The 15871-nt window shown below is 38.6% G+C and overlaps 1 protein-coding gene across 3 annotated transcripts; it reads left to right on the top strand.

The window, feature by feature from the left end:
* Window positions 1-787: 787 nt before the first annotated feature.
* Window positions 788-15841, top strand: ptger2a (prostaglandin E receptor 2a (subtype EP2)). 3 transcript variants are annotated; one of them, XM_008403285.2, is made up of 3 exons: window positions 788-1157; window positions 3219-4176; window positions 14404-15841. In XM_008403285.2, the coding sequence occupies exons 2-3, from the start codon at window positions 3295-3297 to the stop codon at window positions 14689-14691; spliced, it is 1170 nt and encodes a 389-aa protein (XP_008401507.1). In that variant the 5' UTR covers window positions 788-1157; window positions 3219-3294; the 3' UTR covers window positions 14692-15841. The 3 variants fall into 3 exon arrangements, with proteins under 3 accessions (XP_008401507.1, XP_008401509.1, XP_008401508.1); XM_008403287.2 differs by having other exon boundaries at window positions 788-1215; XM_008403286.2 differs by having other exon boundaries at window positions 788-1220.
* Window positions 15842-15871: the final 30 nt, after the last annotated feature.

Below are 15871 nucleotides of genomic sequence, written 5' to 3'. Positions count from 1 at the left end.
CACACACACACACACACACACACACACACACACACACACTCTCACACATACTCAATGTTGCACGTTCTCAAAGTATCGCATAGCAAAGAGGAAGCAGTTTCCGCAGAAGGTTTTTGGAGATATGAGACGGTTTCGCCGCGGCACGTCCAATCTTAGCTGTTTATTTAAAGAATTGCAGCCCTGAGGAGCTTAAACGGGTTGCAGCGTGCAAAACCCACACCAAGATGACAGACTCTGTTTAAGACAAAACGAGTGTAAAAAAACTCTGAATTGTTTCAAACTGGGAGATTATGTTACCAGAATGCAAAAACACAAATAATAAGAAACTGATATGTTCTCTTTGAGACCTTATCATAGCCAGGTGGACAACATTTTCATAGTTTTATTGAGCTTAATTCATTTCTAGTTTTGGTACAAAGTATTAAACATTACAATAATATATTATTCATTTATGGTGCCAATTTGCAAAATGTTTTCAGGTAGGTGTGGCGTTCTCAGAATTTAAAGAAGAGATACATGAGTAATTTTAATTGTTTTGAGCAACAAGTTCATTGCTGTTTCTCTATGAAAATGATCACTGACAGCTGGATAAAATTGAAATGAGTTTTTGTGAAAAAGAAATATTATTTTAACATTTTGAGGCATAATTGATGTAGAATGTCTGCAGGAGGAGAAAAAAATCTTAAAAGAAAAGATTTACATTTACTAATCCATCTCTAAACCTCTAATTCTTATTTTCTTGTCATAAAATAAAAGATCTTTTGGAAAGCTTGGGGAGGGAAAAACTTTATTTATTTCTTTATATTAGTTTGTTTTTAATCCAGACTCCCCCTGAAAGCTCCTTGTAAACAGATCTGCAACATTATGGACGTACTTCCCAGAATGCAAAGGCGTGGCGGCCAGCTAACCAGCTCAAACTTGCAGAGCGGCTGTGGGCGTGGCCGCGGCGTGACGTCACCGCACCGCTCTCTGAGCCCCAGTCAATTCATGCCCGCTTCATCACTTCGCGTCGCGCCTCACCCCTACCAGCGGCTCACCTTCAGAGCAGCTGCAGTCCCGGAGGATTCAAACTACACCTGGATATTTAGGAGCCGAACCTGGTTTGTTTGAAGTAGCGGAAGGCAGAAACGCGCTGGAGGGTTTCCCTTTGACAGCAGGTGAGAACTTCATCATCCGGGTGTTTTTGGTCGCTGGGGGGTCCACGCGGATCTGACAGTAAGGTTTTTTTTTTCTCTCTCTCTCCGTGTAAATTTTTCCGTGATGTAAATAAAAACGCTGGAGCGCTTTTACAACCCGTTTTGGCACATTGTAGAAAAATTAAATCTAAACTCCATGTTTTAAACATATACTGCGTAAACAAGTGCTCATTATTCAGCCTTATTTTCTTTATATTTTTGAAAGTGAGAGTATGTTCAAAAGCTGTCATTTGTAGAAGTGACGCAGCCAACAGCTGGACACATCTGTTGGAGATGCGGTTTGTGGCTAAAACTTGGAGGCAATTCTTCCTCCTTATATTGATTGAGTGACATCTGATGCCCCCGTTCTTCAGTAGGAAAAAAGACAGTGAGCCAGAATTATGGTTGCAGGGCCACATAGTCATACGAGTTTCGAAGAACTAGGTGCTTGGAAGAAAAGCTCACAAACCTAATTTGGTATTTAAATCTCATTTTTACCTTTACTGGGATTTTATCTAAAGTGGAAGTAAAAGAGTACATTGCTTTCAATGCTGTGAAAAGTGAGATTTTCTCGCTTCTTGTTTTAGCAAGAAATTAAAGTATGCATTTCTGACTAAATTCCCATAAAGTTTGTCCGTATAAAATCTGGAAAGGTTGACTGAGTTTGAATCCCCCCTTGCAGCGATGTAATTTGAGCATGGCAGCAGCTGCAGGAATTTACAGGTCTAATGTTCGAGCAACAATTGTTTCTAAAACAAGACGCTTGAACATCTCAGCATACGTGCGATCATTCATTTCTCAGGAAGTGGGATGACAGTTTACAGTTCAGCTTGTCAGCTGATGTCTGTTAAATCATAAGAGGAACAACTCCTGGTTTCGCAAGTACAGTAGGAGCAGTACAGAATGCTGTACTGCATGCCTTCTTTAATTACAGATGTACTAATGTAACGTATGCTCTGTACAATTTAATCTACACAAAGTGTTGAAACATCAAATTAGAGCGGTGCAGTGAGTCCAAACAGTCTGAAGCTCAGGGAGAAAAGTAAACATTTTTTACAGATGAGACTTTTAGGTTCTTTGTTTGAAGGCGGAAGATAAGCATATTAAAGCAGGTTTTACAATCCTGGAGCAAAGTTATCTGAGGTTGGAGCAGAATCAGAGGATCCGATATCCATCAAACGGTTCTGCAACCTGCAGGATGTCAAAAAGGGTTAAATATACAAGTCTAATTTTGAGGTTACAATTATTTTTTTTGTTTTTATTCCACATTAGGCTTAAACTTTTCTCCTCTATTCGTAAAAAACATGGCTGATCTAATTCAAAAACATGTTTTTGTCGATGTTATTTATTGTTCCATCAGTAGTCTTGTAGATTTTGTGATTTTATACTAATTTCATTTTGTTGGCATGAGAAAAAGACTTTAGATTGTAAAAGTTTTTGACTCCTTTACTAGAAAATAAAATGTAAAAGCAGCCACCCTGTTGATTTTGTTGGTTTTACTGAATTGAACTAATTCAGTAAATTAATCAAACTTCAAATAAACTTACAGAAAACATCTTGAGCAAACATATAAGTCTGCAAATGTTCTTTCAAGCAGCCAGAATTTCATACATTCTCATTCAAAATAATTGTGACAACTTTTTGACTACTGACTATTTTGGCTGGACTATTTTTCAAGAAATGTTTCAGGTTTGTTTTCTATGCCAAAAGAAAAAGAAACACATATTAGAGATATCAGGAAAAACTGGAGGCATCTGCCAGAGGACTTTATTTACCAATACGTTTGCACCATAATTTGGATATTTTGTTGCTTTGATAACTGATGATTTAAGATCATTCTTAATTTTTGCTTGTTGTAATAAAATGTATAGTTTTGATTTTATGATTATTATTCTTGATAATTCATAAACGTATTTAACTACAATCCAATACAAGAATTTTAGGAAGAAATGAAATTGCAAGAGAATATTAACTACCTGCTGGATTAGCTATTTAATTATTGCTGCTCTCAGACTCTAAAATATATATTTTTTGTTTTAACAGGATGGCTCCAGACAACTACTTAAAGATCCATTTTTAAGCTTCTGCTGGATTTGCAGAAAGTTTTTCATTAAAGGAAATGGCTTCTGCCATGTCAGAAAACAAATATACCAAATGCCACTCAGGAAACGATATAGAGCCTAATGAATCCCCAGTGATCAGCGCCATCATGTTTGGCTTAGGAGTCTTTGGGAACGTTGCTGCCTTGGTGATCCTGGAAATCCGTCGGCGAAGGGACGCCAGGGCCGATGACAGGCGGCACAGAGGATTGTTCCACATCTTCATCATTTCTCTGGTGTTCACAGATCTGGCTGGAACCTGCCTGACCAGCCCCCTAGTTCAGATTGCCTATGCATGGAACAAAACCTTGGTTGGGATGGCTCCTAAGTGTAGCAGTGCTACAAACAACTTCACTAGCAGTGCTGATAACAGCTGCACTAGCAGTGTGTGTAAGTACTTTGGCAGCAGCATGACCTTCTTCAGTCTGGCCACCATATCGCTCCTCTTCATTACAGCACTGGACAGATGCTTCGCAATAGGACACCCCTACCTGTACAACCGAGTTGTCACCAAGAAATGGGCATATATCACAATCTCTGTTATGTTTCTTGTATGTATCCTATTCAGTTTACTTCCCTTTGTGGAATTTGGTGTATATGTGCAATACTGCCCTGGCACATGGTGCTTCATTGACATGAACCCCTTGGACATTGAGCACCGGGTCTACGCTAACTTATATGCCACAATTATGCTGGTGTTGGTCCTGTCGATTGTGGCCTGCAACGGTTTCGTGGCGTACCAGCTGTTCCGGATGTACCGCCGTCGCAACAGGCAAGGCTCAATGATGAAGAGCATGAGATCCAGCAGCGAGCGCAAAGTGTTCGTGGCTGATGAGGTGGAGCACCTTGTCCCACTGGTCTTCATGACTATCATCTTCATCATCTGCACACTGCCCATGGTGGTAAGACGACACACATCTTGATGTTATCACTGACAACATCCGTCCCAGCAGTAAATGTTGATGTGTAGTTTTCTCAAGGTATTATAAAAATGCTTAGTTTTGGGCTCAGAAGATAATTGTGGTGCCAAGATAGGTGATTTGTGTCTTCCACCCAATGATAATGATTAAGCATTGTTATGGAAATTTCATTATCAAGGAATGAGAATCTGTTTCAATAATAAGAGAAAGATTAATCTTTGTCTTTAAGTTTCTTTATTCGAAGGCAAAAGCGTTCGAAGACCCTTCTCACTGAGCGCAGTCAGTAGAAGAGCCCTGAGCAACACACATCACATCGTTATATAGTCACAGCAAGACAAAGACCCTCCCAAAGTCTGATGTTATCTCTACTGCCAGATGGCCACAGAGACACCCTGACCCCCGCCTCATGAACTATCTCTCACCTCTTGGAGGAGATGATTTTATGGCAGGAAAGACAGTTGATAAGGATTTCAGGAGGAACTTCTAACACTTCTTTGTCAGTTCATGGGTTCAGCTCAAACAGGGTACAAACTACATTCCACACATCAGTCCTTTAAGACAATCATTAGATCAAGCATTTTRCCCAAGACGTCTTCAGGTCTCTTCTGCTATCACAGCTGTAGAAACATCTTAACATTATTTGCAAAACTTATTTAATGGACAAACACATCTTGCAGAAATACAAAAACAAAGCAGATATTATCAGTAAATAAATGGTAAAAAGTATCATCAGTTCCTTCAGGAATGAAATAAGACTGAAAACGAAATTTTCTATTACAGCATCACTATGAAATAAACTAGTAAATCATAGTACTTCAACAAAGCTTCTGGCAGCTATGATTAGAAGTGGACCAATCAGAGTTTGACGGAGTTCTGACCTAGTTTCAATCTACTACTAATAGCTATAGCTATTGTTATACAGAGTGGACTTTTAAGTCTTTAGTCTTTATGAACAATTAATAGAGTTGTTAAGGTCATTCCCTGGAGACTGTAGACCAAAGATTGGAAACTCAAGAGACGGTGTCCTGCAGGTTTTAGACGCATCTCTGCTCCAACAACTGATTCATATCATTGAATCACTTTGCCTTTGTTCTTGTTTGCAAAATGCTGCCAAAATGTACAAATCTAACATTTTGCATAGTGGTCAGAGATCTGAAGCCCAAGACAGACGAGATGAGTCTTAAACAGAGCAATTATGTAAAAAGTCCGTTGCAAAACTGCAAAAAAAATTCACAAGTATAAAATTACCTGACAAAGTCTATTTCTCTACTGAGAGCCTGACATGCATCTGAAGAAACTGCTTTCCTGTTAAATAGCTTCAGATTTGTGCTTCCACTAACTTCATTTTTGAACTCCTGGTGAATAGAGAAGTCTAACCTTCAATAATCTTCCCTCAGTAACGTCTACACTGAAGAGTGTTGTCAACGTAACCTAAGGAATGGTGTGTGCATTAAAATGAGAATATATTGGATTTTTAGCTTTCTACAGACTGATAACTAGCCTTTATGTAACGTTTGTAAACTCAGATTGAGCAGAATCTTGACCTTTTGCTGCAAAATGAGAATAGATTATGTAGCTTATGAATGTTAGGTATAGAGCCGCTGAATGACAGGAAAAACCAAACCTTAGAATCATGTGAGGTCATAAACTCAAAAACCAAATTAATATCTCCTTATTATGAGAGAACACAATTTGTCATCATATGATAGTGACAAAAATATACCATCAGCGCAGAATGAGAACTATAACTGAAGAAAATAGAAAATATTTATAATAGTGACTACCATTATCTGCTTTATTAAACGTCAAAGGTTAAGTGAAAATGTCAGAAAAAGTCACAAACTCTCAAGTAGACAGAACTATTTTCATTTTCTCATTATGAGGTTAGCTAAAAAATTTGACATTTACCACTGTATGTTTTCTCTTGTCTATCTGATCACTATCACCTAAAAGGCGAAAGACTGAAAAAACTTTATCTGTGGTTTGGTGTTGTGTCGCTCAAGATCTCGACAGAAGCAGATGCAGTTTATTGCTTCATTCTGGTACAGGTTTTATATCTGCTTTATTGCATTTCCATTGGCCAAAAACAAAGCTGCAGCGATGGTTCTGATGCCAAAAGTTCAAATACTAGATTGATACATCTAGCTCCCAGAACAAAATACATTTATGTCATGTGAGAATCGTAGATTTAATGCCTAAACAAAAGACCTAAATACGCACATTTTAATGATGGAAACTAACAATAACCCATTTGAATTGGCAGTAAACAAGAAACACAAAGCAAACTTTATGTTCTAAAGGAAAACCGTCTTTACTACCAGAAGGCTGCAGATACAGCGGCTGATTATAATTGAAGTTTAGGGCAGTCAGGATGTGATCACTAATATCATCAGGAAGCTGTTTGGATGGGAACTGTAATGAGACGATAAGGGTATCTGGCTTTGAAACTGGGATCATAAATTTCACTAATACAACATCTGTGATGTTTCTGATAACAACCTGGGAGGGCCTAGCTAAATAACACCGGGTCAACACTGCGTCGACCTGAAAGAACCAGGTTTGTTTAGTTTGGCTAGCTGACAGAAATGTGATGATGGAGCTTTAATCTACCTGATATCATTTTTCTCAGGAGAGGATTAGCTGTTTACTGCTATGTGGTGGCTGTAAGACATTTGTATGCTTTCATCATGTGCCTGGATGTCATTTTTGGACATTTAATTATAAATATGACATTTTCTGTTTTTTTTTGTGGAATTAGGAGACAGTTTTGGTGGTTTTTAAATATAAGAATATCAGAAAATAATAATAAATCATCGGAATTAAGCAAATAGTCTCTTCAATGTTACATTAAATATTCCTCAGCAGGTTTTAGAGGCTTTACACCATTTAATTGTGGCTCAGAATTTGATCACATTTATTGGTCAAATTGATAAGAGTCCATTTATTTTGGTAGGTTATATCTTTTAAGCCAAGTCAAACATTTTTTCTAAAGAATGAGGCCAGGTTTATTTGTGAAACTTAATGTCAGGGTGTTGGAACAATCAATTCTGTCCATTCTGATCCAATTTCAATTTCCATCTAGATTGTGTTTCAACATGAAGTTGGAAAAAGATTGAAGTAGTCTTCATTCATGATCTCAATCCACCTGCACATGTTCCAGGAAACTCAAAATGTATTTGTGCCACCAGATTCCTGACAGTTAGAGATCAGAGATTTCAAACAAGTAAACCCTGTTCTAGTGGCTTCTTGCATTAAACTGGGTTACAAAAATAATCTGGAAGTTGTCTATGTTTTTTCAACTAAATTAGGACTATTTTGCACCGCTGAATCCATTTTGCTCAATCTGGTCACGTTTTTATTCTAATTTGATTTAGAGAAATACGATTATGACTAAACTGATTATATATTTATGACGTTATCAGTTTATTTCTGTTAATATTTCTCATCCAAAGAAGGTTCTTGGAGTAAAAAAAAGGTTAGTAGCAGTGTTTATTAATTAAATGATACAAAGTAGGATTTCTGTAAATCTGAATTGTGCAAAACCTGAATTGTGCAAAATTCAGGTTATGAACTTCAGTTTCTTCGACCACCTCGTATGCTCGGCAGCAGAGATATCTCTCTTCAGAGACCAGCAGTAATCATCCTTCATGACTGCATCCCAAACTAACATGTAGCTTAGTTCAGAAAGTTGACCCAGTTGAGCAAAACCAGTGTGATTTTTGGATTCAGCTCATCAAAATGACCCGAAAACAGCTGACAAACCCCAGACAATGTTTTGGCTGTTGACCAGTGTTATCATTCGCCTCCAGATGTTTATATTAGTGAAATTTATGATTCCAATTTCAATCAAACAGCTGTTTGACTGGTTCATTAAAAGCTCTAGTTGTACAACATTCATGGTGATAATGAGTGCATGTAAACGTCTGAGCTGTCCTGTACGCCAACAGCCAGTTTGATTAAACAGATATAATGAATATCTGAAACAAGCTTATGATTAGCAGATGCCAGAGCTGACGCTGCGCTTTCCCTAGACTACCTCTAATGGTTTTGGCACAGACAGAGGGGATTCTGGGTGCTGCAATCAATGAGTACCCATAAATGACTCATCACCCAGCCATTACGCCGTCTCAGTGCGACTCCTGAATAATCTGTATGGAACCACATTGGTTTTTAAGTGACACTTCTGACATGAGATGCAAAATCGATAAGGTTTTCCCTGCAGCGTTAGATGCTGTGCACTTAGGTGTGGACAGCTGTAATGGACCAAAGTGGCATCTTGTGCATTGTTGTCTCAGCTGTTGCTGGAAACCATCATCTCTGCAGCAAAAGCTAAATTCTGCTTCGAGCTTGGTTTTTTAAATAGAGTTGTTAATTTTCCACAGACAGACCACAGGAAGGCTGAACCAACTGTTCAAGCTGTGTTCTCCAGGACTCAACAAGCACAGTTAAAGTCATTTATGTGTAATGTGTTAAAGTAATTTAATTTACACTTTGATATGTGACACTGAAACATCGTGACAGTTTTAATGTACTAAAAAAATGATCTTCACTGTAGAGAAAGTGGAAAAGTCTTCAAACTGATTCATCGTACAACCTCAAACTACAACGTATTTTACTGACTTTTTATTGTATCACCACAAAGTGGCACATAAATACAAAGTGGAAGGAAAATTTTGTGTTCCTTTTTCCAAATATATTTTTATAAGTAATCAAAAAATTGAGGCGTTTACGTCACGGCGACAAGTGAAAGCCATTAGAAGTCCTGTTTAAAATTTATCACAAACAATAGAAAACATGCTCAACAATAGAGTAGATTATTGATCCCCAATGGAAAATTGCTTATTTGCTGACAAGCTACTCCATCCAAGGTGTAAATATCAATAAATATATATCTATAAAAGAGTCCAGAGAAAACTTAGATTAAAGTATTTGGTATTGTATAATCTGAAGCATACAGGCAGGAATGAAGACGTCTTTGATGAATCTGTTTAAAAAGCATTAAATAGATGGTACCAGTATTAGTGCTACTATATTGCCCTCCAGCTCAGAAGGGTAACACCCATGTAGGCAAATAGAGAACACAGGGATCAGCTTTCGTCGCCTTCTCATCAGGAGGCAAAACAAAACAGATGATCTGGTGCAGTGAGGAGAAACAAGGACAGCCAGGGGAAAGGCAGCAGGCAGAGTCTAGATTACCAAGTTATTTCAGATTCTCTGCAGTTCAGGATGAACAGGAGTAAGGATTTCTTGCAAAGATAAATATATAGACAGCTGGACATTTTGGCAGCTGCAGCTCCAGATGCTTTCCAGTCTGCAGAGGTCATGACCTGCATAGACTGGTCCAAAGAAAGAAAACAACAAGAGACAAGACCACAGGCTTGATACAGCTAGAGAGGATAATCTGGCCAGTGACAGCTGATCCGATTGCAGAGCGCATTCAGATAAACTCCCATAAGGTTCCTGTAGAAATATGTTGCAACAGAGAGTGAATCTCCGTTGGTCTGATTAACCTCTGACCTTTCTAACTGAATCCAAACACAGACTCAAGTTTGACAGACGGTTAGCTCAGAAAAAAGTAAACCTTAATAAAACAAAACCGACTTCAGCTGAAAGATTATATACATTTTCTGAAGCTATAGATGAAACATGAGCTCAACTTTAATAAGAAACTCAGGTGACATGTGGGCCCAGAAAAAAGAGGATAAATAAACAAAAAGCTTCTAGTGACGAGTAAAGTGGAATAGACTGGACTTTGGCAAGGCCTTCGACAAACAGCAGACATTTCCATCGGCCCTGTGTTTCACTATTTACACACTGATGATTACAAGATTATACACAGGAGAGCCTTCATATCTGGCTCATATCCTGTCTATTGTCACATTTCGTCATGTAATGATAGTTTCAAGTCATCCGTATAAATCTGTTCATATTCCATTAACCTGTTTACATTGGTTTCCAAACACCAGGATGTAGGAAACCTTCACCAATACTGAGTTATAGAAGCCCAGTTCAGAACAGTCCAGTGCTTTGCTCTTAGCCATTCTTTGATGTTTTAGCTATAATTATCCTGTTGAAAGACCCGTAGCCTGCAGTGAATGCCTCGATAGTCTTGGGATTTCATCGTGCCCTGCACAGATTCAAGACACCCTGTGCCAGATGACGTAAAGCAGCTCCAGGACATAACCAGGCCTCCTCCATGTTTCACAGTAGGGACAGTGTTCTTTTCTTGGTTTGCTTTAGTTTTGCATCTATGCACATAGAGCTGATGTTCTTCGGCAAAAAGATATAGTTTCGTCTCATCTGTCCAAAGGACATTCTCCACGTGTGTATGCCATATATTTCAGATTTTAGGTAAACTCATACTTGCTTAACTGTCTACTTTCTAGAACTACATATTGTATTGAATGTAAATAGTCATTGGATTTATTCAAACGGCAATGTGAGCAATATCTGAATTTGCAAAGAACTGCTTGGATGTTTGATTTGATAGATTATTGTATTTCGAGGACTATGCATCTAAACTCTGTCCTTACAAACAGATTTGGTCGGCTGGATGGACTTTCAGTGTCCTTGATTCCCAAATCTGAAGCTACAGCTCCAAGAAATTTTGTTTTGGGTTAATTGAAGCTGTTTTCATCATTCAATCCTAATATTGTGCAGCCCAAATAAATTCCCTGTAAGATAAGTTCAAGTTTTTGGTGAAAGGTTGACAAAATGTGAACAGGTTTAAGGAGGAGAGACTTACTGAAAAGTTGTTGTAAATATCTGGTTTTAACACACATTCTGAATCCAAGGCATCGCTCTGCATTTTTCAAGCTTTAAAGCTGACAGACTTCAGTCATGATGTTTCATAGCTGCCCCAGGGTGGCGCATTTAAACCTACTACAGCAGGTGAATAATTTACTAGGAGCATTATAGAAATACTCATGGGGGCTTAAGAAAGTGACACCACAGTCTACACACTGACTAGACTCCTGGATTATATTACATTTTTCTTCCAATATGAAGCTGCAGCATGATGACGTGTGTAAATGTGAAGAGCCAGCGGTCATATTTGATTGCATCAATGATTGAAAATGCCAAACAGCAGCGCTCCAGACAGAGAAAGAAGGACCCGCTCATGGAGAGCTGGAGAATGTGTTAGTATTGCTTTCTCAGGGCCAGTCCTTCCAACTGAAGAGCTGTGATCAGCCTCTTCACATTAAAGTCTTTATTACGCTTCCTGTTGCTGCTCAAAGAGGAGGGGAAAATAGTCTCGCAGTGTGAAGCAGATTTCATGGCTCAGCCTGGATAAAAACAAACAAAAAAAACTGTTTGTTTCTCACACATGTCGAGGACTGACAGTAATCAGAGAAATGATACCATGTGGCAATAAAAGCTGGTCCCAACTCAGACAAAACAAAAGCATATGGACATTCTTGTTGTCATAACAGTTTCTGAAATGTACGCAGTATTACAGCTGCTTGTAAACTCTTAAAGTAGTGGAGCCCTTTTTTTACGCTCCACATTAACAGCTGCTGATGTGCCGCTGTGCAAGACTTAATAGGCATGTTAAGCTGAGGAAAATGCAGCAGTTTAACAGCAGCAAATAGCCAAGCTATTGGCTCAATGTCTGTGCATCATTACTACACAAAGTAGATTTTAAAAAATGCCAAAGAAAAAAGCAGAAGGACAGAGAAAATGACAGTAAATAGAGGAAAAGGAGAAAATGATAAATGGAAGGCAGGAAGTGATTTAAAGAGTTGCTAGAGAAAATACTCACTCCACAAAAGCTGCTTTTATAACTCTATATTGTTCCTTTCTGCCCCCCCTGAGAGGGACGGTAGGGGCATTTTCTAAACCTGTGAACTAGTCACAGCTTCCATGGATTGTACAAAGAGCCGGTTCCCAACCTTGGGGCCATGGCTCCAGGGAGTTTACCGCTTCTCATTTGGGCTGTTTAAGCTGCTGATTTATTCCACTCAACAGGGGGAAAAAACAGAGAAACCTGCTGCTCAATCTTCACACCAGGAACACCAATCAAATGGTTCCCTTTTAAAAGGTGTCTTACTTTAAAAAGGTCAGATACGTCCTACTGCTCTCAGAAATGGAGAACAGGAATGCAAAAGGAAAACCAACATATTGGAGTTGATGAGGGAAAAAAATCTGTTTAATGTGAGTTTTGAAGGAAAACATTAAAATGCAGTTAAATACATAAATGGTAGAATTACAATCAAATTCAATATACATCTGTGGATTTTGCAACATTTACTGTTTGAATTTTATCAGCATTTACTTTAACCACATGCCAGCTCAGTCAGTCGGCTAGAAGTTGAGATTAGATTTATAGATTACATGTCTTTGTTTTAAAAGCATAAACTTGACTTGCTTTGATACTTTTAAGGGGAAACCAGATGTATTCTTACAAATTTCTAGAGCAAGTGTCGAACCTGAGGTCCGGGGGCCAAATCTGGCCCGCCATAGCTTTTTATGTGGCCCTCTCTGCTCAAAATTACATCAATAAGTCCCTCTAGTTTTTCACAAAGCTGCAAAATTCACACAAAATCAACAGATTCCCACATTTTTGTTCTGATTTTTGCTGCAAATTTTTCTCAAAATTGGCCAAAAACATTGGGTTTAGCTAAGTAACTGCTGCCTCAGCCTTTCTTGATGTCAAATTATAGTCTGTCATCAGCGAGTAATAAAAAGTCACATTTAGCATCATAAATTTGCACAAATATTGTAAAAATTTACAAAATTCAATCTAAGCAATCATCTTTTAAATTTAAGAAAAAAAAATCTTTCACAAAGCGACGCTGAAGCGCTTCTCCATTAATCCTCTGAAATCTGTTTGTTGTCTGCTAAACCAAAGATAATGTGAAAAATAGCAGTAGAGAACAGTTTGCAATCTTTGTTTTATAGCATCTAATTATTTCATTAGACGTGTATCTTGTGTGTAAACCGAGTTGGTGGAGATCAGCAGAGGAATGTCAATTTGCTTCTGGCTCAGCATTAAACATCCAGCTCTTATAAAGCCACAGAACACACAAATGAGAGCTATCTGCTAGTCACTGGCTGAAAATGAACTTTAATATCTTGTTGAACTGAGGACGTACTGTGTGCTCTGTAAACATCCTGTCGCCACCTTACTGTCTGCTTTACTGAGATAAAATCAGAAGGCTTTTGTTCATGTTAATGCAACAACGTGTGACAAAGATGTTCTTTATGTGGTTATTTTGTTGACAAGAAAGCTGAGAAGAGTGACGCACTGATAAGAATCTAACTCCTTTATCTTCCTGCTGCAGGTTTGCGTAAAATATTGCTCTCAGTTTTTCCTATAATACAAAAGATAAACAGGTGGCTGCAGCATAAAAACATTTTCAGCTTGGAAAGTCGAAAGCAGTTTTGATTCCTTAAATTATTAACGTCATGTTTTCAAACCACTAACAGAAAAGTGGAACTAAAACCATCAATGATTGCCAAAGTAGTCTTTATCTATCGCGCAATAAAAACCAGATTTCAGAAAACGATTCCCTGCATTAAATTCATTTATTTTACAAACAATCAATACAAATTCAAGTTATTGTTTTTTTTTTTTTTTTAGATTTTATTTGTAAATAATAAACAAAGAATTGAAAACCATTCGCTTTTCATTCTGTCACATTAAATCCACCTCTGGATAAAATGAAGAGTCCACTGCAATGAGCCCCATTGAAAACCTCCTGGTTTTTCCACCAAATGTTGATTTCTGAACTCTTCCTGAGTTAAAACATTATCATTGTTGTTTCTAAAAGAATATGAACTAGTTTTATTTGCACTATTTGAGGTCTGAAAGCACTGAATGTTTTTCGTTATTTTTCTGCAAACAAATGTTTGAGGCATGTTGTCAGAAGTTCATAGAATAAAAGAACAATGTTCCTTTTACTCAAACATATAGCTATAAAAAATGTAATCAGAGAAACTGTAAGTGGTCTTAATTTTTTCCAGAGCTGTACATTGGATTTGTGGTTGTTAAATAAAATGTGAAAAAGAGAGAACTGTCACGTAGTGAACTGTGGCTGTCAGTCACAAGGAAGTACTTTTTCAGAACTATGAACAGAAACAAGGAGCATCCAGTTTCTCAGTACAAAACAGTTTCCACAAAAGTAGGATTTGGAAACAGCAGGGGGGGAAATGAGTCATTATCGTCATAAAGCTGATTTAACACAAACTTCTCCATTGATCTCACAGATCCGAGTGTTCTACAACTCTATCAGAACCAAGGAGGAGTCCCATGAATATGACCTGCTGGCCCTCCGGTTCCTCTCCATCAACTCCATCATCGATCCGTGGGTCTTCATCCTGCTCTCCCCCAGCGTGCTGCACTTCTTCTGTTTGTCGGTCTGCAAGACCCGGCTGGGGAAATTCAGAGGCTCCGTGACCGAGTCGATGCTGGCCAAAGAAAACTGCCGCGCGCCTGTGGAACTGTCTCGCGCCACCATGTGGACCAGCTGTCCTCCCACGGAGGAAAACGTTTGATCGCTGCAGTGTTGTTTGGGACTCCACGTTTCTATTTATTGGAAGTGTGCAATCCTGCCTGCCTGCAGGGCTCACACAAGCTGGAGAAGTCTGACGGACTGCAATCATTTTCCTGGGTGTTTCCATTTCATTATGGCCATAATAACAGCTCCATCGGCCAATTAAAGACCACTCCCACTCACTTTGTGGTTTTCAGCGTATTACTGTTGAATCCACAAAGTTTTTTTTTGACACTGTCATGTAAGGTTGCTTCTACTATTTACTGTCAGTGAATTAATTTGCCAGTAAAAGCCTATTTGCTCAGCAGATAATCAGATGGCTCAGCTTTGTCTTTGATGGGTCGAACTAAACTGAAGACACTGAAATGAACTAAACGTAAAGATAAATATCACAGCAGGCGTTGTTCTCAGATTACAACCACATGTTTGAGTGTCTGTGACAGACAAACAGAAAGTAGAGCTTTATTCTCAGGCGGAAGAAAATGGTAACCTGCTTTCTTGCTCCTGCTGAGGCAACGCATCCCCACAACATGTGCTGCCACCACAATGCGCCACTTTCTGGATGTTCAATGTTTTTCACACATTTGCACCAAAATGCGCCATCTTCCCTTATTTTCTTCTACTAGTTTGTGTAGGTCTACCACATGAAATCCCAAGACAATACGCTTTCATCTGAGCATGTGGCGAGACATTTGACCAATGATGGCAGAAGAAAACTGACAAATTGGTTTTTCACGTGCCAGTCGGAAAGGTCAAAGGCCAGAAAAGCTCAGAGACTTTTTAGGGTCCAAACTTTCACTCAGGGAATGAGTGAACTTTTCTAAAACTTATTCTCTCGCAGTTATTTCGTTTTTATTCACATGTTTATTATGAAGCATAAATATATTTAACGAAACTGTTTTTCGTGAGTTTCCATTGTGGTTTGACTTGAAAAAAAAAAGGTCTGTTTGAAACAGTGATGGGGCCGCTGTGGCTCAGGTGGTGGCAGGCATGTGGAAGATGAACTTTCCTCATCCTGAAGTGTCTTGGAGCAAGTTTCTCCAGATAGGCCACCATCTTGCATGGCAGCTCCACTGGTTTTTTTGTGAGTGAGTGAGTGAGTGAGTGAGTGAGTGAGTGAGTGAGTGAGTGAGTGAGTGAGTGAGTGAGTGAGTGAGTGAGTGAGTGAGTGAGTGAGTGAG

This window comes from Poecilia reticulata, unplaced genomic scaffold (genome assembly GCF_000633615.1).
Source record: "Poecilia reticulata strain Guanapo unplaced genomic scaffold, Guppy_female_1.0+MT scaffold_406, whole genome shotgun sequence".
NCBI classification, from domain to species: Eukaryota; Metazoa; Chordata; class Actinopteri; order Cyprinodontiformes; family Poeciliidae; genus Poecilia; species Poecilia reticulata.
This window is presented reverse-complemented; position numbering and strand designations above follow the sequence as displayed.

Coding starts and splice junctions, on each gene's coding strand:
- ptger2a (XM_008403285.2), top strand. CDS start 3,295: ATGGCTTCTGCCATGTCAGAAAACAAATATACCAAATGCCACTCAGGA. Junction 4,177..14,403: donor TCTGCACACTGCCCATGGTG/GTAAGACGACAC, acceptor TTGATCTCACAG/ATCCGAGTGTTCTACAACTC.